This window comes from Centroberyx affinis, unplaced genomic scaffold (assembly GCF_046629955.1).
Source record: "Centroberyx affinis isolate AG114_WGS23_722 - 3 ecotype Tasmania unplaced genomic scaffold, CSIRO-AGI_Caff_v1 ptg000142l_1, whole genome shotgun sequence".
In the NCBI taxonomy this organism is placed as follows: domain Eukaryota; kingdom Metazoa; phylum Chordata; class Actinopteri; order Beryciformes; family Berycidae; genus Centroberyx; species Centroberyx affinis.
Genome location: NW_027278840.1, coordinates 174896 through 201666, shown reverse-complemented (window position 1 = coordinate 201666; position 26771 = coordinate 174896). Strand labels below are relative to the sequence as shown.

General features: G+C 44.9%; 2 protein-coding genes across 3 annotated transcripts in view; one reads left to right on the top strand and one right to left on the bottom strand.

Moving 5' to 3' along the window:
* Nucleotides 1-237: 237 nt before the first annotated feature.
* Nucleotides 238-12043, top strand: tsc2 (TSC complex subunit 2). 2 transcript variants are annotated; one of them, XM_071531428.1, is made up of 16 exons: nt 238-851; nt 3897-4058; nt 4165-4323; nt 4476-4588; nt 4969-5211; nt 5637-5897; nt 8406-8563; nt 8656-9263; nt 9661-9739; nt 9821-9907; nt 10145-10331; nt 10493-10632; nt 10761-10839; nt 10950-11041; nt 11133-11231; nt 11436-12043. In XM_071531428.1, exons 1-16 carry the CDS (start codon nt 799-801, stop codon nt 11604-11606), a joined length of 2691 nt encoding a protein of 896 aa, XP_071387529.1. In that variant the 5' UTR covers nt 238-798; the 3' UTR covers nt 11607-12043. The 2 variants fall into 2 exon arrangements, with proteins under 2 accessions (XP_071387529.1, XP_071387522.1); XM_071531421.1 differs by having other exon boundaries at nt 3873-4058.
* Nucleotides 12044-12237: 194 nt separating this feature from the next.
* pkd1a (polycystic kidney disease 1a) overlaps nt 12238-26771 on the bottom strand; it is a 71933-nt gene continuing 57399 nt past the window's right edge. The window contains 12 exon segments of the mRNA XM_071531439.1: nt 12238-16263; nt 16834-17160; nt 18518-18652; nt 18863-19153; nt 20585-20756; nt 21113-21238; nt 21383-21494; nt 22177-22307; nt 23781-23920; nt 24044-24238; nt 24809-25011; nt 26514-26629. Of these exon segments, the coding sequence (XP_071387540.1) occupies nt 15157-16263; nt 16834-17160; nt 18518-18652; nt 18863-19153; nt 20585-20756; nt 21113-21238; nt 21383-21494; nt 22177-22307; nt 23781-23920; nt 24044-24238; nt 24809-25011; nt 26514-26629 (3055 nt within the window). The 3' untranslated portion in view covers nt 12238-15156.

The following is a 26771-nucleotide window of genomic DNA, read 5'->3' as shown; positions in this document are numbered from 1 at the left end:
TTTAACCCCCATTTCGGTCAGACCTGTGCTGAGTCCATCCCTACTACTTCACTTCTTCTGTACTAGTCCTTGGCTTCACTATGTACCTGCTGTGTGAAATAATGTTTATTTCAGTGCTCTCCTGAATACTTTCCTGTGTCTATTTTGTTTTGTGAAAGGCAGAAGCCGTTTACCCTCTTCTGTAGCTTGTCTGTTTTTATGTTTTGTTAGACTTTTACCCCCTTTTTTATCCTCTTTTCTTACTCCCCTCTCCTGTAATCTGAATCATAGTGTTCACTGCTGTTAATTATCACCTTGTTTTTGTTTTTCTTTCAATTCTTCATTTGACCCCTCCCCTCCCCTCCTGCGATTGGGCTCTGCGTTGTGGTTGGGGTTTGGGGGGTGGTTGTGTCACCCTGGATCCTCCCTACATTTCTACTGGCCCTTCCCTTCTCCTGTGACGTCCACCCTTTGACCTGTGCGGCCCTGCCCTCTGTACGCTGCCCCCTCCTCGTGACGTGTGTCCCTTTGTCACCTGGTCGTGTGGCTGTTGTTCGGGCGTTCGGGTGACATTTCCTGCTGTGTCCTGGTATACCTCCACACTCCACATTCCCACACGTTCCCAAACCACCACCCGTACGATGATCCACCCCCTTACTGCCCACCGCCAACGTACCCCCGACGTGGGCGCATTCCCCTCGCCCGTTGCCATGGTATTCATCACCACCCAGTCTGCGGGCGGCCAAAGTGGCGAAGGCGGCAGCGGCGGTAGCCAATAACAGCAGCTCTCCAGTTAAAGAGCTGAGGGACCTGTCAGCCATGGACGCTTTCCGCTCCCGCAGCATCAGTGTCTCCGAGCACGCGGTCCGCAGGTTAGAGAAGAGCCTTCTGGGTAACCAAAAAAAAACAAAACAACAACAACCCAAACACTTCTTGCTTCCTCCATGGGATGGTTGATGGGGCGTAGGGTCATTGTCATGTGGGACCGTTGGGCGGGCGTTGGGTGGTTTGTTACCAGGGACACCTCACTTTGGGTGGTGCATGCTGGAGGAGGGTTTGTTTGTTGACATTTTTGGTTTGTTTTGGGCTGTGATCATACGTGTGCTATTTTTGTTTTTATGTTTTGCTTTTGTGTTTTGCATGCAGTGTCTGCAGAAAACATGTTCAGAAAACATCTTGATCCACCTCGATGTTATTCTGTTTGAATTGGCTCTAACACAGATTTTAGCTTTTATATTTTGTAACTTGTTTTTGGTTTGAGTTTGTTTTTGGTTGTGGTTTTTGCTGAGTGTGGTGCTGACTGATTTTGATTGGCCTAACAACAAATGAATGGCTGGAGGGACTGGTGCAAAGCATGTGTAGCCAAATGGATGGGATCTTACACAACCTGACAACTGTCACTGCAACCAGCAGCTGGTCCCTCCCTGTTCCTGGTGGGAGGATACTACTGCTTCCTGGGCCAATGATAAGGACAACAGCAACACAACAGCCTTGCTCGCTTGCTTGAGATTTTTTTTTAATGCCTTTGTTTTGCTCACGCATACACTGTGCTGCTATGACCATGGCAATCTCCAAGTGTGGGGTTTTAGGACTAGCTGTGCTGGTGTGGACTTGTGATACAGTTGGATAACAGACTCAAATCACTCTTATTACCACACACACACACACACACACACACTTCCTACCTACACACACTACCGACCTACCTACCGACCTACCTATATACCTATCTCTCTGCTTGGCTGAACTGTGAAAGTGAGTGATTGATGGATATATGATCTAACATTACAGTTGTCAGATACCGCTCTCTTGAATTTGTCATACCACTCCTGTCCAGTAGGTGGCAGTAAAAGTTCAGTAGTTGAGTATCACGCAGCGTAAGAGTGAACCTTTCAAGGAAGGTGGCACAGTCCTAAAACTTAAGATTGGATTTAATTTCAAAGGAAACGGATTGAGAGTCGGAACTTTATCAGACACAACAACTGTAATGCAGATCTATTAAACCTGCTGTGATAATGATTGCTAAATGGCTGCAATTCTGATATTTCCTAAAACGGCTATGTGTCTCTTGAATGGTAACACTTAAATGACAAATTAGATGGAAGCCTGTGTGCTGGTGGACACCTGCCCTCCTTCACCTCAGACAACATGACCATAGTTAAGTTTTCAACAAGACTTTTTAATTAAATATTTTCTTAAACTACACCAATTGCTAATATACAGAAATGACCCAAAACGCATGAGTTTAAATATTTATCTTCTGAAGTTTGTTGAGCTGAGCATGTGCTGGGCTGCTCATACATCCACCCTGACTGTTGTTACTGCACTGAAAAAGTAAAAAAAATCTCAAGATGTTTACAAGTGTGTTACAGTTCAGCTTGGCTTTGGATTATGTGTGTGTAAATATAATGGTTAGTTATGTATTATGGATTTTAGAAACTAATGAACACAACACACCACTCTGGTTCTGTTGTGGGTGTTTTATGGTCGTGGTGTTCTGAGTACGTGTCCACTAGACATTGGAGTCAAGCACAATTCATTAATGGTCAGTAGAAGGATGGCTAAGGGCTAAGAAACTGTCTGTCTACGTGTTGTTTAATCACAAGCTGGGACTTAGTCTGAGTGAGAGATTTAATTTTGTTCTCTCTAAGAGAACGATGTAGCCTAACTGCATGACTGCCCTCCCGCAACAATTTTCAGCTTCAAATTTAGATGTAATCCTGTCAGCCAGCCCTTCCGTCAGTGGTTTGTAATGAACTATTATAGTGTCTTACATAAAATAGAGGTAGTTACAGGGCTGACGCAGGTAAAGCTAAAAGAAATTGAATAGATCAACTGAGGAAGGATGTTCCTCTTATATTTTTCTCTTTCTCACGTCACCCATTCTCTCCACAAGATGTTTTGCTTATGTCATCCCATTGTCCTTTATCTGCTTCTTTTATTATATTTTTATATATCTATCTATATCTATTTTTTTTGCTTGGCTTTGTTTTCAGATTTTTATTCTGTTAGGGTGAGGGGTGAAAAAATGCTCTGGCTTGAATACTCCCCACTGTGTAGAGAGAACAGAGAAATCTCAGTCTGGCTTACTCATCCTGAGAATGTTGTTAAAAATCACTCCTACTAAATGTGTTTACTTCAGTCCCAAGCAGCGAGCCAGTGTGGCCTTTATTTTTACTACGGCAGGCAAAAGTCAAGTCTGGGAGCTCTCCAGTCCATTGAGACTGATTTTTCCATTAGCAAATGTGCAGCTAACCTGATTTCCCTACAGATCATGGGATAATGGTTGTTGTGGATACAGAGAGGTGCTGTTAACTCTGCAGTGAATACTGATAAGAGATTTGGATCAGGGGAGATGTTAGCACCCTGTTGTACACAATCTCATTTACACATAGTTTCTACTTGCCCTCATCTTGTTTTTGCAAGTCTCTCACTGTTCAGCTTTGTGACCATGCTGCTCCTCACCTTAAGATTAATAACATACACTTATTATACCGTAGGCCCCTTCAACCTCTACACAGACACAATTTACAGTCAGGGAGATGGCCAAGGCAATATCAAAGTCTGTGTGGGTGTCTGCCACTTATACCAAGTCCCAGCGTGTGCCTGTGTGTGTGTGTGTGAGAATTAAATTGTTAACCTAACTGTGCACTTGTTTGTGCACACACATATGCATGCATGCGCACATGTGTGATTCTGTATATATCTTTTAAAGCAAGATCACATATATGAACAGTTTTGTGTGTTGTGTGAGTTGTATGACCTCTTGCATTTCTCTCTGTGTACGTATCAGAACTTGCATGACTTTGTGTGCATTTCATAACATACGTGTTAATATATATGGAGCGTGTGCGCCTTTCTCTCCCTCCTCTGTCCCTCTCGCTGTCGCTTAGCCATCTCTCTGTTGCCTCCTCTAGGATGCACACCTCTACCACCACCTGCAGTCTGGGCTCTGCAGACGAAAATGCTGTGACTCAGGCAGACGAGGGGTTGAAGACCGTTCACCTGGAGCTGACTGAGACCTGTCTGGACATGATGGCACGATATGTCTTCTCCAACTTCTCAGCCCTGCCCAAGAGGTTGGCTCCGATTTTATATGTGCATGTGTTGTAAAAGAATTTGTTGTAAAAGAATTCCGACTGAAGCACTGGCGATCTTGACCTTTGACTTTGACTGTCCTCCCAGGTCTCCCATCGCAGAGTTCCTGTTGGCGGGGGGTCGCAGTATGACCTGGCTGGTGGGCAACAAGCTGGTGACCATCACAACCAGCGGAGGGGTCCGAACGCAAGCACTGTTGGGCCTTGACATGGCTGAACGGCTTGGAGGAGGAGGGGAAATGACGAGGTGAAACACACACACTCACACACACACACACACACACACACACATACACATATACACACACACACACACACACACACACACACAGATAATGACAATAGAATTACTCAGATTTGTAGCCGTTTTGACATCATCTCTCTTTCTTGGTCCTGTAGGTCAGATCCATCTCTACACACCCGTATAACCAAAGAGGCTCCAGCCAAACTGGAGTCTCAGTCAAGCCAGCAGCTCAACAGAGCCACACGCATACGAGTCCGCTCCATGTCAGGTAATAGTCTGCTCCTCCGCAAGTAGTAGTCGGCCTCATGTCAGGACGGGAAACTAGCTTTTTTGTATTTTAATTGTTTAATTGTTTTAATTGTTATTTTTTGGCTTAATTGGTGTACCTAAATGCATTTGCTTGCTCTGTGTACCTGCACACTAAATTTTGCATGTCATGCTGCTGTGTTTGACATCTCTTTGTGATACCATTGTGTTGTTTTTTTGGAGATGGCAGTCAAAAATTCACTGGCTGACTAAAACTGCAATTCAAAGTAATGTGAATTGGTCTGAAAAATAAAATATGTCAAGGAAAGGAGAAGGAGTTGACAAATGATCATGATGATGGTGATGATGACCTTCCTCTTCCTGTCTCACCTATATTCCCAGGTGGCCATGCTCTACGTGCCGGTCCTGCCCAGAGTCTCAGTCCGCTGGTGTCCCCCTCTGAGGGGGAGTTAGCCGCCCCTCTCTCTCCCCCCTCTGGTCCCACCCTGGATGGCCTGGGTCCTCCCTCCTCTGCCTCTCCCACCCCTTCCGCTCCCCCGCCACTCAAAGACAATCCCAGCCTGGCTGAGTTTGTCCCCATGCTCACACAAGGCTGGGCTGAGATCTTCATACGAAGGCCGTCTGGTACGCAAACTTGCACATACGCACTCACACACACATACAGTGAAGAGATCTAGGGATTGCTATTCAGTTATCCAATCAGGGTTTAGCTGTTTGTGTGATTTCTGTCTCAGTTTTTGAATAATTCTTCTTATACTGGGCAAATGGCCCTTCTCTCTCTCCTGTCTGTCGCTGCTGTCCATCATTAGCATTCAATTCACTCATTCCAGACCCAGAAGATACGCTTACTACAAGTAATCAGGCTTATGTCAATCAGCACAGTTTCCTGTTTTGAGCGGTTCTAATATTAAATTCTGTCATAAAGACTGTCAGTTGACACTATGATGGATGATTCCACAGATAGGTGGAAAGATGAGCAATAGATCTATAGAGTTATTATCAGTGGATCAGCGGTCTAATCTACTGTTGTACTCTCTCTGTCTGTGCAGGTAACACCAGCTGGCTGATGTGTCTGGAGAACCCGCCCAGTCCCTTCTCATCAGAGCTGGGCAACATGCCCCTGCAGGAGCTCTCCACTGTGCTCATGGCTATGGAGGGGGTGAAGGAGCCACCCGCCCAGACAGCCAGTGCCCCTGCCAGCACCGCTGCCCCGGCACCAGCCCCAGCTCCCGCCCCCATCTCAGAACCCCTTCCCCAAATACACAGCAGTGGAGGAGGGAAGGCAAACCTGATCCAGCGCTCCAACACTGGTGAGTAAGGGTCTGAGGTGTGCAACAGAGAGAAAGAGAGAGAGATTTCAAAGGTTGTGTTTTTGTGTTTTCATGTTGTCACCGTGTGTTGGTGCTTGTAACTGAAATCCGTACAGGTGAGGTCTTTGTCCAAAAAACATTACGACCTTTAGCTTCCTGCTGAGCAGGTGAGTGTGGCATTGAAGAGGACAGGCAGTGTACCTGAGGGTTTTTTTAGTACTAGTCGTATATAAATAACTCCCTCCTTGTGTTATTGTTAATAAATGGAACAGCACATCCTGACTGGATAGAAATAGAATTGATGTTACGCATGAATGTGCATCCTGTCCGCTTGACTGCCTGTCCTCGCTCCTGAGTATGGACTTGAGCTAGGTGCTGATCATCTCAGCCAAAGGGCCTGTAAATACTCTGGTAATTTCAAGCTAAGATCATCAATAGACCAGCCTGCACTGGCTCAGGTCAGTGATTGTCAAAGATCACTGCCGCATGGTCTTGTTTCATGAGTCAAAACGTTTTTTAGCAGAAGCCTCCCCTTCACCCCCTCAACTTTTCATCTTTATATCTATCTATAATTACCTTGTGAACTCTGGTTCACTCTTTCCTTCAACATTTTTTTCTCTTCTCATTGTAATTAATTTACATCTTTTTTTCTTTTAACTGGTCTGTTTTTGAGATTTTTGTTCTTGTTCTGATTAGTTTGTTTTCATGTTTTTTCATCTTCACCACCATGCTGGTTTGTGATTGGCTGCGGTGTATTGTGTGGCGGCGTGTGCCAACCCGTCCCATTGGCTCCCTGCCTGCAGTGGGTGGCTCTCTCTGGTCTCTGGGTCTGGGCTCTGCCCCCCCAGGCCCTCCAGCCCCTGGCAGGTTGCACAGGAGTATTTCCTGGGCAGGTACCGTCTAACACATGTGTGCCCCCATACCCTCTCTCCCCCCTGAGCAAACTCCTGGTGTAGTGTATTTCTTGTCACTTGTACAATAGAGTAGTCTGCGAGCATACAGTGGAAGTGACATAATGCCTTTCCTGTTATCACATGGCATTCATAATAACAAAACCCCTTCCATTTTATGCTCCACATGTGTGCAGAGAAACTTCCACACGTTATCTCTCACTGTACAGTCTCATATCTGGGGAAGGTCCTAAGACCAAAAAATGTTTTAATTGTAAGTAAGGGACAGTGTGCAGGAGTTTCTTTGTGTGTTTCCTAGGCTTCTCCTGCACACCTGTCAGAGATAACACAGGTGTGCAAAGGACCAGCTGTTTTATGCTCCAAAATTGCACAAGTGAAGGAATATATTCTACTGCATTTCTGCTTTACCCATCAATCTTATATTAACATGGGATGGAGGGAGGGTCGTCAACAGCCGACGCTATGGGAGAGGATGCTCTGTCAGTCAAACCGACAAACAAGCCAATCATAGCACTGAATTATGTGACTGCACTAGGATCAACCAATCCAATGACAGCCTAAGTGATGATTTCTTTGACTCCCTTGTTGATTTTCCTTTCTAATCCTCTTGTGACCTCTAACCCTGGTGTTCCTGAACATACTCCCAGGTTGACCTTTAACCTGTGAACTTCTGTTGTTGTCAACAGGAAAGCCCAGACCTCATCCAAGTATAATACACTTTTCTCACCTTATTGGTAGGCCAGTCTGGCAAGAGAGAAATTTTCAGAGCTTCAGTTTTCAGACAAGCACCCCAAACGCAAAACAGCCTGATGGGGCTGGCATTGACTCTCATGCATTATACTTTGTCTTCTTTGAGTGTAGGGAGAGTGTCAGTTGGGAGCAGCAGGACTACAGGGAGAGAATGAGAACGAGGCCTGGTCTGGGCTACTGTTGCAGTAGCTGCAGTATGTATGGACAAAGATAACCAACAAACCATCCAACCAAACAGATGCATGCGTCTTGATGGAAATCAAATAGACGGTAGCTGCCACTGCTAGATAAGCCAGTGATGGATAGATGCTGCCTGCCCCTGCCGCATTGATCTGTCTTTGTATTTGTCTGTCTCTGATCAATGTTTGTAGGTTGGATTTAGGTTAAGGTCTTAATGTCTGTTTGTGTGCACGTATGTGTGCGTGTGTCTCTGTTTGCTTGTCGGCCTATGAGTTTGTTTGATCACCAGCTGATCAATGTGGATGCATCCGATTCTGTTTCATGTTGCCAGTGTGATTTTTTTTTTTTTTTTTTCCTTTGCCTTCTAATGTACTTGGCTAGAATTTCGATTTTTTTTTTGTCTGTCTAGACCTAGTAGAGCAAAAGGTGTGAGACTGTGTGTGTGGTGTTTGTGTCAAAATTACAATTCACAGTTGATGTTTTTTTATGCTTGAGGTGGGAGTCTTATGCCTGGGTATGGTTTTGATTTGTGTGTTTTATGATTGTGTAATGAAACTTGGACTCAACACTGGTGTGTGAGTGTGGGTACACTTTAGTTGGTGTAGAACTGTGTGTTTGTGTGTGTATCCACTTATACCCACATGTGTGTTGCTGTGTTCTGCTGTAGACTCTGTGGTGGTGCTGGAGGAGGGGTCAGGGGTCACCTCAGCACACTCCCCATCTGATTGGCCAGGGAGTGAGGAGTTTGAACCGATGGCCTCTGAACCCATATTCATGTCTGCTGACAAGTTCACAAAGACCCCGCCCCCTGGAACTCTCAGCAGGGTAGGTAGTCACAAACATACCAGTGTTACGCTTAAACTCCTTTCCTCTGTTATTTTTTTAAATCAACTCGTCATCTTATCTCTCTGCTCCAGTCCTCCTCCACCTCCAGTCAGGATGATGAAAAGTCAACTCTGGAGGAGGTGAGCGAGGGAGCGATTCCGATCGATCAGCCCACTCTCGGACCCTCTACCCCAGGCAGCCAGGGGCCCGAGCTTCCCTTTCAGACCCACACTCAGTCCCAGGGTCAGGGGCTTAACAAGTCCAGCTCCTCCCCTGAGCTGCAGACCTTACCTGAAGCCTTCTCCAAAGCTGCTATAGAGTCAGGGGCCGCAATAGCAGATGCACCCCGACCCAGGGCACCTTCAGAGGGCAAGCCCCAGCCCCAACAGCCTCATTTGGAGAAAGAGAAAGTGGAGGGAGGTGGAGGAGGGGAGGTGAACGGACTGGGAGGTCAGAGCCAAGGCGGTGAAGCCCCGGGCGCAGCACTGCCTCAGAGCGGAGGAGCAAGGATGAAGTTGGAGTTCCCAACACCGGCTGCCCAGCCTGGACCCATCTCCCCCAGTGGGGGCCACCGTCCCCGGGGTCACACCATCTCTGTGTCAGCCCCCTCCTCCAGGAGAGAGAGGAGGACAGAGAGGGACTCCTACCACAGTCGACCTGGACCCAGCAACACAGAGAAGATCTCCGGACTCAGCCCGAGGTACTGCACACACACATGTTGGGAAGAAGAAGAAGTAATAAATGCAGCCTCTGTCGTTTGTACCTAAAGCACAGCCTGAAGCCACTGTGGCTTGTTCCTGCCACATTGGGTATGCATGTGGGTGGGTATGAAGAGCCTGCAGCTCTGACAATCAGAAGTGATGTATCAGCCACAAGAGCCAATCTTGGCTCCGCTGGCTTGGTCTACGGTCTACTTCCCGATTTTGAATCATTAGATTACTTAATTCAGACAGTGAAAAACATAAAACAACAGGATGAAATGTATATATTCTAGCCAGTTTTTGAAAACTATAACCGAGGTGATAACCTAATAACACAAACTTATAGTGGTACCCATACCAAACACCTCTCTTTTCTCTCTGTCTTTCTCTCTCTAGTTTTGTCTTCCTCCAGCTCTACCACTCTCCCTTTTTTGGGAATGAGGCCAACAAACCCCTGCTGCTGCCCAAAACTCAGGTCAGTTGCCCTTTTCAACCTAGCTGGAATCTGTTCCTGAGCGATGAACACACTGTAAACTAAGTTTATTCTCTGTGGTAGGTGATTGACCGTGCTGTGAAGGTACTGGACCAGATGCCCCCTTATGACACCCATAAGATCGGAGTGGTGTTTGTAGGGGCTGGTCAGGTGAGACACACACACACACATACACACACATGCTTACACTTACATAAACTTGCACACGCACACCTTTCAGATGCCACCTCTGACTCCTGTGTCCTCAGTTTCTATCTCTCTAAACAAAGCTGAAACACACACTAACCCAAACAATAGCATTGATTGTTGTCATCATTGAATATTATTGTCAGTCAGTTAATGGACAATTTCACTGACTTTACATCCTCAACATCTTCACTCTCCCAGGTTAACAATGAGGTTGCCATCCTGTCAAATGAGTATGGTTCGAACCGCTACGCTGCCTTCCTGACAGGCCTGGGCAAATTAATCCATCTGAAAGACTGTGACCCCGACCAGATCTTCCTTGGTGGGCTTGACCAGTACGGCGATGACGGAGAATTCACCTACTGCTGGCATGACGACATCATGCAGGGTGAGCGTGTGTGTGCGTGTCTGTGAGAGAGAGAGGGAGAGAAAGCGACGTCTTTACTACGACAGAAATGATGTGCTTATGTGTGATATCTTTCAGTTGTGAGTATTACACAACAAATACTCTCTTTGTATGCCTGGTATTAATGTATTTTGTCTCTGCAGCTATCTTCCACATAGCCACACTGATGCCAAACAGGGAGAGCGACAAGGGCTGTTGCAACAAAAAGCGTCACATTGGCAATGATTTTGTCATGGTTGTGTACAACGACTCTGGAGAGGAGTACAAACTGGGCACCATAAAGGTACACCTACACATAGACACACACACACACACACAGACACACACAGACAAAACACGTGGACAGACACAAATGTGCAGTGAATACATTGTGCTCCCACTCCAGCGTGCCTCTCTCTTCCCCTCCAACAGGGTCAGTTTAACTTCGTAGAAGTCATCATAAAACCACTGGACTATGAATGTAACCTTGTCACCCTCCAGTGCCGCAAAGGTGAGGCAATTGTTGAATGGACAGACAAAAAGTTACATGTTCTGCCTGCTCTTGTTCCTTGTCACTCTCTCTTTTGCTTTACTTTTGTTCCTTGTCTTGCTCTTTCTCAGACCTGGAGGGGTTAGTAGACACAACGGTGGCAAAGATTGTTTCAGACCGCAACCTACCGCTTTTGGTCCGACAGATGGCCCTGCATGCAAATGTGAGTGTGCTCCTTATCTCTCTAATCCACACTCGGTCACACACACACACACACACACACACTTTACTCTTCTGTCCTTGTCTCTCCCCAGATGGCTTCTTTGGTGCATCAGTACAGAGCAAACCCCTCCGATGCATATGCCTCCAAGTGGCTGGCGAGGTTACGGCACATTAAAAGGATCAGGACCCGGGTAAATGAACACACACACACTTATACACACAAACTAAGCTAAAGGGTTCTCCATCTCTGTCTACCTATGTACTCTTTTACTTAATATGATTGATATTTTTTATCTCCTCTCATAAATTCCAATTACATCTCTCTCCCTCCCTCCCTTCCATCATCTTTTCGTCTGTCCTTCTCACTCCATCTCCTCTCCCTGCCTCTGGCTCAGGCCCAGGAAGACATTCAGTCCCGCCCGACCCCAGGCATCTCGCTGACCCAAGGACACACCCAGCAGAATAAGTCTCCGTATCAACAAAGCAGCGCAGCGGCAAATACAGAAACCTCGGGCCAGAGGAAGAGACTCGTCTCTACGGTGGATGATTTCACGGACTTTGTTTAAAGTCCGTGAAATCATCCACCTCTTGGATTACATTTCTTGTACTCGCACACACACACACACACAACCACAGACATGCACACACCTGCCTTAGAGCTGAGGTGAATTTAGTTTCTCCTCTTAATGTGTGAAAGAATTCAGGAAGATGTATGCACACTGATTTTGACATAAACCAATTGGATTACTGCATTTGTAATTGAGAACCTCTGAACTTCATGATATCACAAAGGCTTATTATTTTGTGCTGAAGTATTGATATATGAAGACAGTAATTTCTGCATATTTTTCGAAGATTTTGAAACGCTAACGCTTTGCACTTTTTAGGGCTAATCAAGATATTTCTGATGTGCAACAGGAGATGAGTAAAGTTGTAGGGAACACTACATTTGAAAGCAGTGTGTGTTTGTGTGTAAATATGTGTGTGTGGAATAAAGAGAGACTATGACAAAAGTGTGGTATTTGGATTTGTGCTCTTTCTTATTCCCTGGAAGTAGTAATAAACTACTTCTCTATTCCACTTCCTAGATAAACCATATCGTCTGTAGCACAGATCCTATGTTAGCGCAGAGGAAAGTGCTGTGATGCTGGTACCTGAAACCAAAACCATTTCAGTATACATATTTTAGCTGTCAAACTCTTTATTTGACTTTGTCAAGTGCAAAAGCATGAGAAGTGCTACAACTGCAAAATATAGATATGTGAGATACAGTATGATAGAAAACAGAACATAGACAAATATTTTCATTGACAAATTTGTTTTAGCATGGATTTAAAACAAAGTACACCATACAACACAAAAAGACAAACTAGAAAACATGTAGGTGGGCTTTGGCACTATCCTGTTACACACTGTACAGAAAGAGCAGGTACATGAGAGCCAGTGGGGCATTATTCCAATTTTCTCTTGAACCTTGCTGAGTTTCCTCCGCTGAGACACTGGCATGTTTTTGTTAGTGTTATCAAAGGTGTGTATTAAATAGATCTATGGCTTTGCGTGTAGTGCCTCAATGAGATTGAAGAGATGTGAAACCTTGGGTTTGCAACACCAGTGCTTGACCTATGTATATGCCGATGCAGCACATAAACAATACTGATCATGAAAAGCAAAAATATATACACCAAAAAGCACCAATATATACATATATGTACTCACACAGATGAAGTTGGATCTTTTTCATTTCTTTTTAGGAGATACTGAAACATGCTGGAATCTCACACAACTTATTGGGCAGAATATAGTTGCAAAATGAAATCTTTTGGGGAAATTGGATCCTTTTGCCACATGTAATGGTGAGGTGTGCTTGGAAGAGGGAGACATGGGGCCTACACTACACTTTGGTATGTTATGAAGGATACAGTTATCATTGTCCTTCAGTACCTCTGCAACATTTTGGTCCTCTTTCATATACTTTCATTCAAAACAGGAGGCCAACACAAAGACAGTACCTTACTGATTTTTGGCTGAGAGAAGAAAGCTGGTGGAGTCATTATGTTCATGGGATGCCACAGGAGTCCAAAACGGGGGGTACAATGCTTTCACAGTGGCATGTTCTAACCTTTTTTAAATCTTTTTTTTTTTTTTTTACAGTCTATGGTTCTAACCAATGGTATAAAAATATTAATTCCTTAGACTAAAATTCTCACCATACCTGTTGTGCCCCCAGTTTTGTCTCTTGTGGCGGTAATGCCACCTCCTGGTTTACCTTCTAGGTTTGGGGGAAAGGGTGGGGTCCCTGAGATCTGCCCATTGGACACAGGAAGTATGTTGATCAGAATAAGACAAAAAAACAACAACTCCAAAACAAAAAAAAGTCAACTCAAAAAGCACAGCCAAGAGCAGACAAAATTACAAGACACAACTGCTAGCTATTGCTTCAATATCTTGATAATACTCATTAGGATGGTTCTATAATGTAGCTGTTAAGATATGAAACGAAAACTTGACACATAAGAGTTAAATATGGCATTGGATATCAGCTCCATTAGGAAATAAAGTGCTAAGTACAAAATTAATGAATGAATTACTTGGTATGGTAAAACTCTGGGTGCATAAATGATGCAAAAGCTTTGGCAACGCTTATGGTTAAGATACAGTATGAGTGAAGCTTTCTCTATTGGTTTGGATACCAAGCTTATTACTTTAGAACACACAAACACCATACCTCATAAAAAAAACAATCTACATTAGAACAAAAGTGCTTTTAAATTACAACCATATTGAATACAACACAAAATGACATTTTGAAAATATAATCAGCGTCATTTTTAATGCATCCTCACTTACTTCCTGAAGGATTCAAAAGACTGGGAGTCGTAACTTTATGATGGGAGAACTTCAAAACTAGTAAATGTTCAGTACCGTAAGTCCAAGTGAAGACAAATCCCTCTCACTTCTAGCTTTAACTATTTCTCTACTGAGCATCATCTCATCTTTCTTGCTCTCCCTTTTCTTTTCCTTTTTTTCCTAATACTTTTTTGTGCTACTACCACTCTACTCTGCCTTCTCGTCGCTTCTTTTTCTGTCGTTCCCCCTTAATCTCTCTGTCCCTCTTCTTCACTTCATCACTGCATACTGGTGTATGCAGAGGACTATTATATCTGAACCCTGAAGAACTGGCTACTGGGATCTTGAGGCATGTCAGCCTATTAGCATCCCACCACCCTTGTGTTTGTGTGTGCGTGTGTGTGTGTGAGTGTGTGTGTGTGTGTGTGTGAGTGTGCTTCAGATTGTTTTCTGTTGTACCTCAGTGGGTTTGAATGTATGTAGCATTACCATTAGAGTGTCTGTACCTACAGTGTTACTTTGCATGTGTATACCTGCATGTGCGTATATTTGTGTGTGTGTGTGTGTGTGTGTGTGTGTGCCTGCATGCATATTTGGGTTTGAAACCATAACACATGACTATTTTCAGAAAAGGTCACAAGTACCCATGGTGACCTAAAAACACAATATAGCTTCCTTATAACAATAGGTGGACAGACAACATAACTGAAAAATCAACACATGAACTGAGATATACAAAAGAAACTGATGCATTGTCTGCTTTCAGTCTTACTGTTGCAACAGTCTGTTAGTCCTCAGGTGAGCACGGTCCTGTGCTCCTGTCAGTGGCCCCATGTGACCTCCAGGGCCACATGGGGTCAGGGGTCAGATTTGGTCCAGGGAAGTCAGGCCAAGGGGGTATTTCTTGGTTTAAACGTCGACCTGCACTGGGTCTCTAAGCCAATTCAGTTAGCAACTGGTGACCTGCACCTTGTTTCAACTAAGAACTAAATTGGCCTAGGGATTGCTTAAACCATCAAGGTCTTTTTTATTGCTTTCGATTTATCCTTCTTTGTCCCAATCGCTTGTCTGTGTGATGCTTATTGTTTCCCTCCAGTGAGTCATCCTGTTCATTTCCCATCATCTACCTTTCCTTTCCCTGGATTTAGAGAGGGGAACCTGGAGACAAAACCTGCTGTCCCCATCCCCCTCTCATCCTCAACCCAACGCTCACTCTCACATTCTTCTGCTCCACCCTTAGTGTTTTAGTTTTCTCCTTATTCCTCGTCCTCAGGATTTGGGGTGCCCAGACACGTGCCTGTCTGGGTTGGGGTGCACCTTGTTTTTGAGGGGTGGCGGTTTGCGCTTGCGTTTGCGTGTGGGGATGGTGGTGGTGTGAGCTGGGTGGTTGAACAGGCTGGAGGAGGGGAGGGTCTCTCTCTCTGTGGGGGGGTCCCAGTCACCCCGACCCCCGACCAGGTGGGCAGGGTTAATGGGGGTAGGGGCAGGAGTAGAAGGCAAGGAGGGGGTAGGTGCAGGGTTAGATGGAGGACCAGCGGCTGTTTTGGGCAGTAGGACGTGGGTAGGGGCAGTTTTGGTGGGTGAGACGGGCACAAAGGGAGGGGCAGGGGGAGATTTGACTGGTGAGACTGGGGTGGGAGGAGGTGCACTAACTGCAGGTTTGGCAGCTGAGTGAGGAGCAGGGGTGTGGATGGAGGCAGAGGCTGGTCTGGACTTTGAAAAGGCAACAGGCGTGGCGACAGGAGTCTTTTTAGTGTTGGCAACAGTGTTCCCACAATCCTTTGGTACGTCACTTTTATCCATCTTTTTCCCCCTCTTGCTCCCTTTGTGTTTTTCTTTACTTCCCTTTCGTTCTCTCCATCCAGCAGAGTCCTTGTCCTCCCCCTTTCCCCTTCGACCTTCTTCGCTCCTCCCCCTCTGGCCCCCTCCTCTCTCTCTTCCTCTGCCCTTCCCTTTCTCCCTCCTTTTCCTCTGGGCGCGCTCCAGACCACACTCGATGTGGTACAGATCCTCTGTTGCCATGGTGACACGGTCAAGCTGCTGCAGCAGGGCGTCCAGGGTGGGGAGGAGCCTCCTCAGAGAGGCTTCGGTCTCAGCCCTCTCCCTCCAGCTGGCGCCGCCCACCACCACTCCGGGACCCAGCCCCAGGCCCAGGCCCAAACCGAGGCCCAGGCCAATACCTGGGGCTTCAGTCAGGCTGCAGGGGCTGGAGGAGGCCGGGCGCCAGGAGGCCTCAGAGCCAGCATCCACACTGTCTGGGGTGGGAGGGGAGTCGGGGCCGTCCAGCGGCGGTAAGCACAGGGACTTACAGTCGCTGGTAGAGGAGGAGCGGGATGGTGGCAGCTCCATGCCCTCAAAGCGCACCTTGTGGCGAAACTGAGAAGGGGATGAAAGGAAGGAGGGAAAAGATGAGAAAGAAGATTGGGGGGAAAGAGCGAAAATTAATGCATAGCACTGGGACTGCGGACAGCATATCTAAGCTGTCGCGTTTTTCTCTCCTTACCTTCCTGTCTGTCTTAACTGTACTGTTTAAAAAACTAACTAGAAGAATGGACTGCCCACTCATCTTTCTAAAAACAGATAAAGCAACTATCTGGGTTCCCACACCTTTTCACTGGTCAAATTCCAAAACTTTCTCCATGACCCCTTTTCAAATTGTCGTGACCAAATTTCAATGAGACTGAATGATGAGACTGAATTAAAAAGTACAATAACTTTAAGCATTATTTTGTCTTTCACTTTAGGGTTAGATAAAAATAAATCATGAACCTCACAAATATTTCATGACTTTTCCAAAACTTTTCTCCCTTTTCACATTTTTTAGAACTTCTCCAGGACTGGAAAATACAGTTTTAAAATTCGATGGTTTTCCAGGAGTGTGGGAATCCTGCATTATGTTTAACAGGCAGCCCCTAGCTATGAAACAGAAAGTGGACCACACAGTACCTCCTTGGCCCTGCTGAGTCCCATCCACATTTTGAGTCGTCTGAGGAACAGCTCAACCATCTCGTAGTCTTGGAGATCTACCGCCGGACGATACAGCTCTGCTCGTGCCCGGCGGTAGTTCCTCAGTAACACACAGATGACCAACCACAGCAACACCAGCCTTAGTATGGCGAAGCTCGTGTGGAATGCCAGTGAGGAGGCGGAGCTAGAGGGACCTGTAGTCATCCAGCCAGGTCGCCAAGACAACAGGCCACGACCACCAGCACCCAACAAAGACAGACAGGCAGAGCTTACACTGCCATAGCCATCCAGTACAGAGTGGAAGAGCTAGAGAGAGAGAAACAGAGAGACAGAGGGAAAACAGAGAGAGGAGTTTAAAACACACCTGATTCGCAAGTAAAACTTTATATAGCACCTTTCTAAATTGTACAAAGGAGCTACTTCACAATGGATACTGAAATAATGACAGTAAAAATAATAAAACATGGCTAGCAAGATAGTGAAATGCACTAAAATAGTAAAACAAGGAGTATAGTACAAGAAATAAAGCATCAGACACAGGCAAAGGCAAAACAATAAAGATGGGTCGCCCTTTAGCTCTGGCTTGTGGACCAAAGGGACTTGACAATATGGGCACAATAATTCAGAGATACACTCAGCTGCTTCACCATGCAAGCTGCTTTAAACATTTTCACCAATAGACACTGAAAAATTTCCGTTACACAAGTAAGAAGAATACCTCATGAAGGCCTGGCTGAAATTGTTCAGATATTGTCGCTCTGGGCCTCTATTGAATGCTCACCTTGGATTATGGCACAAGGGATATTAACATCATATCCTGTGTATTGATAAATGCTTTCCACTATCTGTACGAGTTGCTCAGAGGCCGTTTTGGCAGACTTTTGGAAACAAAGGGCAGTTTGTCAATGAGTCTGTAATTAATGTGGAGCGATAGATCAAGGCTAGGATTTCTAAGGAGAGGCTTGACATTAGCCAGCTTGAAATAGTCAGGGACATGAGCAGAGTTATTTGTCTCAATCACAATGGCCAACAAACTAGAATCAACATGAATTCTTTGAGCTAATTAGTGGGAATAATATCCAGCGGACTTGAAGAGAATCTCAAGTGTGACACAATATCAGTTAGTTCATGTAGAAAATGCAGATATCTTCACACAAGCCACTGTGCAACGTGTATTAGTGTGTTATGTATGCAAATGAGCCTCTCTCCATGGCACTTAGCTACATTTTATATGCCTAAATGACTGCTACTAGTGCAGAATGAATGTTAATGCACTCCCAGCTACATTGATCTGTCAGCACAGTTGTGTGGCAGCACAGACAAGATAGAGAGGCTGCTATTGTAGTTGTCCCAGGCTTAAGGAATGAAGATGAACTGTAACTCAGCAACAGTTACAGTCTGTACTACGGTGAAATTGTGATTGTATTATGTATTGACAATTCTATGTGTATTGAAAATGCGAAAAAACAAACCGTAGGCACAACAATGAGAGAGTTAAAAGGTGTGTGGGTGGATAGATGTTAACAAGGTCATGGACACTTTTGTGCATTATGTTAGCACTGTGTTCTCTGTGTGCGTGTGTTTGTCATGCGTGTATGTGTGTGTGAGACACTGCAATAGAGAGAGAAAGAGGGGACAGAGAGACACATACAGAGAGCCTTACCAGGTGTCCTGTGTGTGAGTAAGCCAGCAGCAACAGCAGTAATGCCAGAGCAACTCCCAGCAGCTCCCAGATTGAGCGCCTCAGAGCTCTGCCAAACACTGCCCACTCTCTGAGGAACCGCAACTGGTGGGACGCCTGGATAGTGAAAGAGAGAGAGGGAAAGAGAAAGAGAGAGAGAGAGAGAGAGAGAGAGAGAGAGAGAGAGAGAGAGCAGGAGAGGGTTTGAAGAGAAGGGAAGCAAAGTATTAAACATAAAAACTGACATTAAATGGTACTTAATATGCTCAGAATTTCTCCAGTCAATTTTCCACTTTCCCCCTGTCTCTCTGTCTTCCCCCCTCTCACCTTGAGCACCAGTATGAACAGCAGCAGGGCAGACATGACTGTGTACATCTGACTCTGTCTGGCCACGGGGTAGAAGTCTGTGAACGCGTCCCGCGGATGCTTCAGGTACGACGCCCACTGGTGCTTGGCGCCAACGCAGCGGCTCAGGTGCAGTTCACACACCGACGCTGCCAGGGCCAGTTTACACACACCCAGCAGTCGCCAGGCCGACAGCAAGTACACATAGCCCTCTCTGAGGAACCCTAGGATCCCACGCACCAGGAAATACAACACCAGGGCTAGGAGGACAATCTGGGAACACGGAGGGGGAGATAATCACACAACACTTCAGTGGAGACATGTCACATAGAAATGACCCAGCCAAAAAGGACAGGGAAGAGGAGTCATGTATAGCTCACTTGTTTTGCATGGCACTAACACTACCAGAGTTAGGGGGTCGATTCCCACTGGGACCACCCATGCTGAGTGTGTATGCATTCATGGGACGGTACGGTGCTTTACACATGAGCTGATAAAAAGGTCAACCAGTTTTTTCAATGTAGACCCAAGGATTGTTTGGGGTTGGTGGGGGGTGTTGTTCTGTCAATGTAATTGTATTAAAACTCAATAAAATTGTATTGGGAAAAAAAGAAGGTCAACCAGATGACATATCGTTGCCGTTGGGTAAAAACCTTGCAACTCCAATTCTGGGGCTTTTAATGTTCTAACTTCACTTGAAGGATCACATTTCCTGTTGCATGAGTCCAGACCTTTGAATCCGCCCACTCCACCGAGTTAACTGCTTCTGGTCTGGCATCGTGACATGAAACAGCGGTTTCTCTCGGTTGAAAAATCGTCCGGTCCAATGAGCACCAGGGGGGACTAACGATTAGCCAATCAGCGCCACGGGCGGGACTAACGGCGTTGTCAAGCTGTTGTAAAGCGTTGTCAAGCTGTGCGCCGGAACCAAGGAGGAGTAATAACAACAATGGCGACCACTACAGACAAGATAAACGCTGCTATCGAGGCTGTTCTAAATCGATTAAAAGTACCAATTACTTTGAAATCCGAACAGCATTCTGCTTTGAAGGCATTTATTCAAAGGGGAGATGTTTTTTTCGCATCAGTGTCGACTTAAAATGATGTTAGATTCAGGCGGATATGTTGGTCTCTAGTGATTGGTTAGGGAAAATCGAATCCCCCTCCCCCACGGAAATCGGTTAGAATGGAGGCAATGTCAGACTGAAGATGGAAATTGAGTGTAACGAATTGACAATTCTATCTGATATCAGGCAAATGTTCCTCTAGAGGATGAGCAATTTCTACAACCCTTGGACTGATGAAACCCTTTCAAAACCATGTGGATGAACAAAAAAATGTATGGCTGTTCAGCTAAAAACAAGGCTGTTGTGTTGACATTTCGGAGGTATGAGGTTTTCACCTGGCAGCGACGAAATGTTATGTTATGTTAGGAGTCAACAGGTCAGTTTTCCATATTGTTGGCTGTCTCATAGCACTGAAAAATGAAACACAGCCTGCACACCAAAATGCTCCATTTTTGACTATTGATTGACAATGTTTCCAGCCATCAGGCTCTTTGTCCGGTCAAAAGTTTTGATGTTGTCAGTAAATTATGTGTTGGAGCATTCCAGTGGGCAGACTCACATTTTTCATGTCGTTTTCAAGCAAAGCACCTAGTGTCAAGCGCTGTGATGCTGTGTCAGAGGCGTTGCCGGGGGTTACCGTGAGAAGCAGCTGCAAGTCCAGGCCTGTGATTGGCCACAGATGGACAGTCAGGAGGTCAAGGCTGGACTGGGCACGCTCAGAAACGGGGAACTCATACAGGAAGGAGAAGACGGCCAGCAGGTTGGTGTTGATGTTGTGGAGAGAGAACTCCACAAACACAGCACGTGTCCTACACACGCACACACACACACACACACGCACACACACACACACACACACACACACGCACACACACAATGGACTAGGATAAGATTAGGAGCCCAGATGTTTATTCCATATGAGAAAGAGCACAACCTGAGATCCCAGGCAGGGCCCTTTAGGTCGTTCAAAAGACTACATGGACTACTAGTGTTCGGTTTTCAAAAACACACTTTATAAACTTGCAGATAACTATTTTTATTGCCTTGACCTATATATCTCCTTACGCTTTATGATCTCCTTAAAGGATTAAAAGCACTAAAATCCATTCCTCATTTTTTCTCTTTGAGCCGACTATTTCAAGCCCCATCATCCCCCCTGCACTACCTGTGGTCGAGCCAACGTAGCTGCTGCAGCTGCTGTATGGTGGATGAGGCCTGCTCCAGGCTTCTGTTCAGCTGGTAGACCAAGTCTCCGCTGCCGTACGTCCTCATCTGACCCCAACGCCCAACCCTGAGAGGACAAGTGGCAACGGACACAGAGGAGACAGGGAGAATCGAAGAAGACCAGAGGTTAAATGGATACTGAATACGAACTAAAAGTATATTTAAGGCCTGCCTCCCTCCAACCATGTTTCCATTTCCATCTTTTCCTTACCCATCAGCATCAGCAGCGCTGAAAGCCACAAGATCCCGGGTGTGTTTAGTTGGAGACTTAGAGACCCAGCCCTTTCCCCAAATACTGCTCCCTGGACTGAAACCAATGGAATCTGGAAAAGAAAGGAGACCTTCAATAAGATATCAAAGTAAGCTGAGGAGATATTCAACATTTAAGTTATATAACATTTTATCAGTTGCCTTGGAAGAGATAGTTTTCAGTTAGTGAAACACAATACAATTCAATGTCTTCTGGAGATTTTTTTATATGTCTGAGTTGCTGGGGTAACTGCATTGTTCAATACTATTACATTCTATGCAATTTTAGACTCAACCACAATACTGGCAGAAAAAAGAAAAAAGAAAGAAAGAAAGAAACAGAAAGAAAGAAAGAAGGCGAAGGGTGAGGAAAAGGACGAGGCAAAGGACAAAGCAAACAAAAGCAGAGTGAAAGGCATTAAGGGTTTTGACGCCATGAGTAGTCATCTTGTTCTAGTAGTGTCTTTGTACTCATCCCACACAAAAAAACCCTACATTCTCTCCCTGTGACCCTGTGCAGGTTGCCTGGATACCCTTCTGACAATACTTTGCCTCACAACGGAAATTGAAACTGTGGTAGAGATGAGCGATGATGAGTGACCCCAAACTAGGGAGTGGTTGGTGAGCGGTTCCAATCCGCAAACAAGACCAATCAAGCACCACTTCATTTTTTGAGAACATTTAGCCCTGGTCTGTGAGTATCCAGTCATGCTGAAATTTAAAGTGAAAAAAAAAAAAGACCACAAACAATCTCACCATGCGTGTCACGGATCTGTCGGAGTCTCAGCGTGCCTAGCAACACACTGCCTGTGTCTTTTAAAAGGGCAGAGTCGTCCAGTAGGCGTGGCAACAGGGAGTGGTTCAGCCACGTCATAACGTCCTCCCGGCTACAGGACAAATTGGGGGATTTGTTATAAATGATACATTGCCATATGTTACATGTGCTACATTACAAAGTTGCCACAATGTTGTATCCACACTTTAAAGTTTGTATGTGGGTTAAAGTGTAATAGTTTAATAATGCTTCCATTTGCCACTGTGTATAAGATGTGTACAGAAGTGTTATTGGATAGAATGGTTCACAACACTAATAATATTGCTGATCTAAGTTCATCTTTTTGTTACATTGATAATGCATATGTACCACACGTGCATTAAGACATAGACAAAGACCTTTTGTGGTAATTGTGACATTGAACAATCACGATATCTGTTCTACAAACAGCAGCTGTAGTCCATGCTGTAGTTAAGCTCGCTATTTACCAAGCTGTGTGTGTGTATGTGTGGGAATGTGAATGTTTCTGTATTTTTTGCTTCACTGCCAAGGACCCATGTCCAGTGATTGAAGTGTACTTTGTCTATTGTCAGAATAAAATAGGAATAAAAAAAAAAAAAAGGATTTTTGTCTGATGCCTTTTTGATACACAACGCCACATCACACCTGTTACGTGTGTGTGTGTGTGTGTGTGTAGTGGGGTTGAAGAGGGAACAGATCTGTGTGAGTCACATTGTCAAACCTATGTAAGTTACTTATGAAGGATGTTTGTGTGTGTACAGGATAAGTGTAGAGTGGACAAGATGAGTGATGTCTGTGAAGCTTGTGTGAGGAAATGCATCTTATGTGAAAATTTGAAAAACAGAAGTAGTGATTCATCATCATTTTCTGGAGCTGCTCCATTTTAAATGAATGGGAGTTGTGGCCTCAGTGTTTGCTTGAGCCTTTATACTCAAAAAATGTTTCCTCACTCATGCTCATCTTCGCCTGAATCAGATAAAACACCCTTCTCCTGAATGAATTTCCCTGATACGGTATCCACAAAGTCAGCTTCCCATTCACTGTCATGGGAGCAGCCACAGAAAGTGCCTTGTGAGTATTTTCTTGATGATATCGCACATTGTTGTGAGTTGTTTGCCTGCAACATTTATGTTTATCTTGATGCTGCTTTCTTGGGCAGATTTCCATTGAATGAGATTGTTATTCTCTTCTATTCTGTTAAATAAAAGTGAAATAATAAGAACAAAAAAAAATCTGTCCACATTCTATATTGGATCACAAGAATAAGATACTAGGATATATGAATAAGTACTGGGTAGGCTCAAGTTTGCAATTTAAGTTTACAGAAAATACTAAAAACTAAAATCCTCCAATGCACAATGTCCAAGGCACTCAAAGTGCCTTGGACATTGATTGACATCGCTGAGGGAAGAGACTAAAAGCTTGAAATTTAAAAAGTTGTTATTGTTATGGCTCCATGACAACCTCACTGGAGGTTTTCAGTCTTAGAGCTAGTGTCTCAGTTTTGTCTCAGTGTGTGTGTGTGTGTGTGTGTGTGTGTGTGTGTGTGTGTTTGTGTGTGTACCTGCTGATGTTGCGGTACTCAGGTGTGTGTAGAGCTCGTTGCAGCTGGGTGCACAGTCTCAGGCTGTGTGTGTCTTTGGCCGTGTCGGAGTAGTTGAGAAGCAAAACCACCAAGAGGAAGAACATATAAACCAAGAAGTTCTGAAAAAGAGAACCAAAGATTCTGTTATCATACAAGATACAACAGAGAGAATATCTGAGGCACAATAAGGGTATAAAGGTACAGTGTGAGTATGAATGTGTGTCTCTCTGTTTCTCTCTCACCTTCAGCATGGTGTGCAGCATGTGGACCTTGCGGGCCTGGTGCCGAGCCTGCGACAGAGCGAAGCCCTGGGGTGGCCGCACCCTGGGGACCCGCTGGACCACCCTCTCCACCCGGGGGAACTCCACCAGCACGTCCTGGTCCTCCGGACGCAGCCGACGCACGCACACCGCATAGTACACCGCCTCACACAACACCTGCGGGGGGGACAAGCTGTCAGCATGAGAAGGGCCTAGCGGTCCAGGTCCTTGCTGTCTGGTGAAAACCTTTTATCTCCAAAAATGGCAACTTTTCAGGAACTAAAAAAAAAACCCAGACTTGATCTTAGCTTGACTGCAATACATTTCTGAGTTTATCCAATGGGTTTGGAAACGGTTTCAAAAGCCCAAGAGGTCGTAGAATTTGCTCAACCCAAATAGGAACATGTAATCCTTCAATTGATGGTTTGTCTCCAAAATGTCAACTTTTCAGAAACTAAGAAAAGCAGTCTGGATTTTAGCTTGACGACCATGCATTTTTGAGTTCATTTAATTGGATTTTGAAAAGGTTTCAAGAGTTCAAGTGTTCTGGAATTTTCTCCACCTATAAAGGGCCATGTGATCCTTCAGAAGCTGAAACATGAAAATGGCCAAAACTGGAGATACAAGGTTTTCACCTGACAGCGACAATATGGGAATTTAGACAGTGGTATGTATGTATGTATGTATGTATGTATGTATGTGTGTGGTGTGATATGTGTACCAGTGTGTGTGTGTGTGTGTGTCTACCTTGATTGGCTCCAGCAGCAGGCAGGAGCACAGAAAGCTGGCGAAACAGGAGATGAGCCACAACATGGCGACACTCTGACTGAACCCATGGCCCGCCCACACCGATATGCCATTGGCCAGACCAATCCCCGCCCAGCTCCCCCATAGGGCAGCACGTCCACACCAGGGAGGGAACCGTCTCGGGCGACACACGTCTGTCACAACTGAAAAGGGGGCATAATGAAAAATATACATTGTAAGAGGAAATAATGAAAAAAGAGTGAAAGGGCAAGGGAGGAGGTGATGGTGGCTGGCGTAAAATGAAGAGGGGATTAGAGTGGAATGATGGAGCAATAAAATGTAAACAAATAAGAAATGAAGAAAGGGCATTATGGAAGTATAATTTTTTTATTCATCATTCAGTGAATCATTCAGTCATTTGCATTTTAATTATCTTCTCTTCATAATGCCACATGTCTAGGAAGATTATTCAAATATTCACAAGGGCAATAAAATCTAAGAAACTTTTCAAGTCCTCTCCCACAAGGACCCCAAGGTCTATAGACTGAATAAAGTCATGAGTCCTCCAACAAAACAATCAAGGTTCCTGAAGAACAATTTGGATGTTGTAATACCTTGGGGCCAGAGCCGAGACAAGTATTCCTTTTTAATTCTTGTTTTTTTCTGAAACCACTGGAATTGTTTTGCTCATTAAACATTAAAGCGGCAGAACAGAATGAAAGCACAATGTGCGCCTGTGGTCCCGCATCAAAACACAACTTAATAGTCTAGACACACAGCCAGTATTGGACTCATTGCTGACACACATTACCCATCACTCTTTACTCATTTCAAAAGTAATAATATAACTGCACTTATTGCCCTTCAAACTTATCTTCAAAAATTGGGGAAGTGAATTACTTCTCCCGTGTGCTTCTGTGTGAGTGATCTGAGTAATCAAATAGCACAGCACAGCAGGCTGGGTAACAGCTGTGCAGTTAGAGGCGCTTAGCTAATTTTTCTCTGTAGCGAATAACTTTTGTTGTCTGTTTTCTGGCTGTCCTTTTAAGTCAGAAGATCTGAGATTTCATGTTATTTGCAGTGGAAAGATTTCTTGTACCAGCACACAATTTACAACTGACAACAATGTTCTTGTCACCGTTTCACTCGATAACATCAAAGTAGTGAGAATGCTTGAGTGAACTTTCTGCTATTTGCATCAAGACTATCTTAGTGTGTTTTGATGTCAACTGAGAGGAGAACTCATTATGATGAAAACAATACAGGGGATGTAGCTCGGATATAGTTTTTGGATAATTCAGCATTCAAACTGATATTTAGAGGACACACACACACACACACACACACACACACACACACACACACACACACACACACACACACACACACACACAGTCTTACTTATGTCACTTTTGGGGTATTTACATAGACTTACATTCATTTCCTGGAGACTTACCCTAACCATAACCATAACCACTACTTGCCTAACCTAACCCTTACCCTAACCTTAACCTAACCCTAACCTTAACCACTGACCCAAAAATCAGCTTTTTACCAATTGGGGACACGGCTTTTGTCCCCAATTGCACAAGCCGTCCCCAATCAACTGGTCTTAAGTCTGGTGTGTGTCCCTGAAAGTGACTTAAGTCATACCCACACACACACACACACACACACACACACACACACACACACACACACACACCTGTATTGGAAGTGAAAGCGGTTTTCGGGGGGTCTCTTCTCACAGATCCTGGATGCAGAGGCTCATTCAGCTTCTGAAGGAGAATCACTTCTGTCTTATCTCCAAAGATGCTCGACCTGACAGACACACACAAAATGGAAAAAATATTATATTCAGCCAGATCCAGAGAAAAGCCTTTGCACAAATGTGCCAGCAATGCTGGTGAATCCTTTGCATTTCATAAAATTATGCTGAGAAATCTTTCAGATTTCAGTTCAG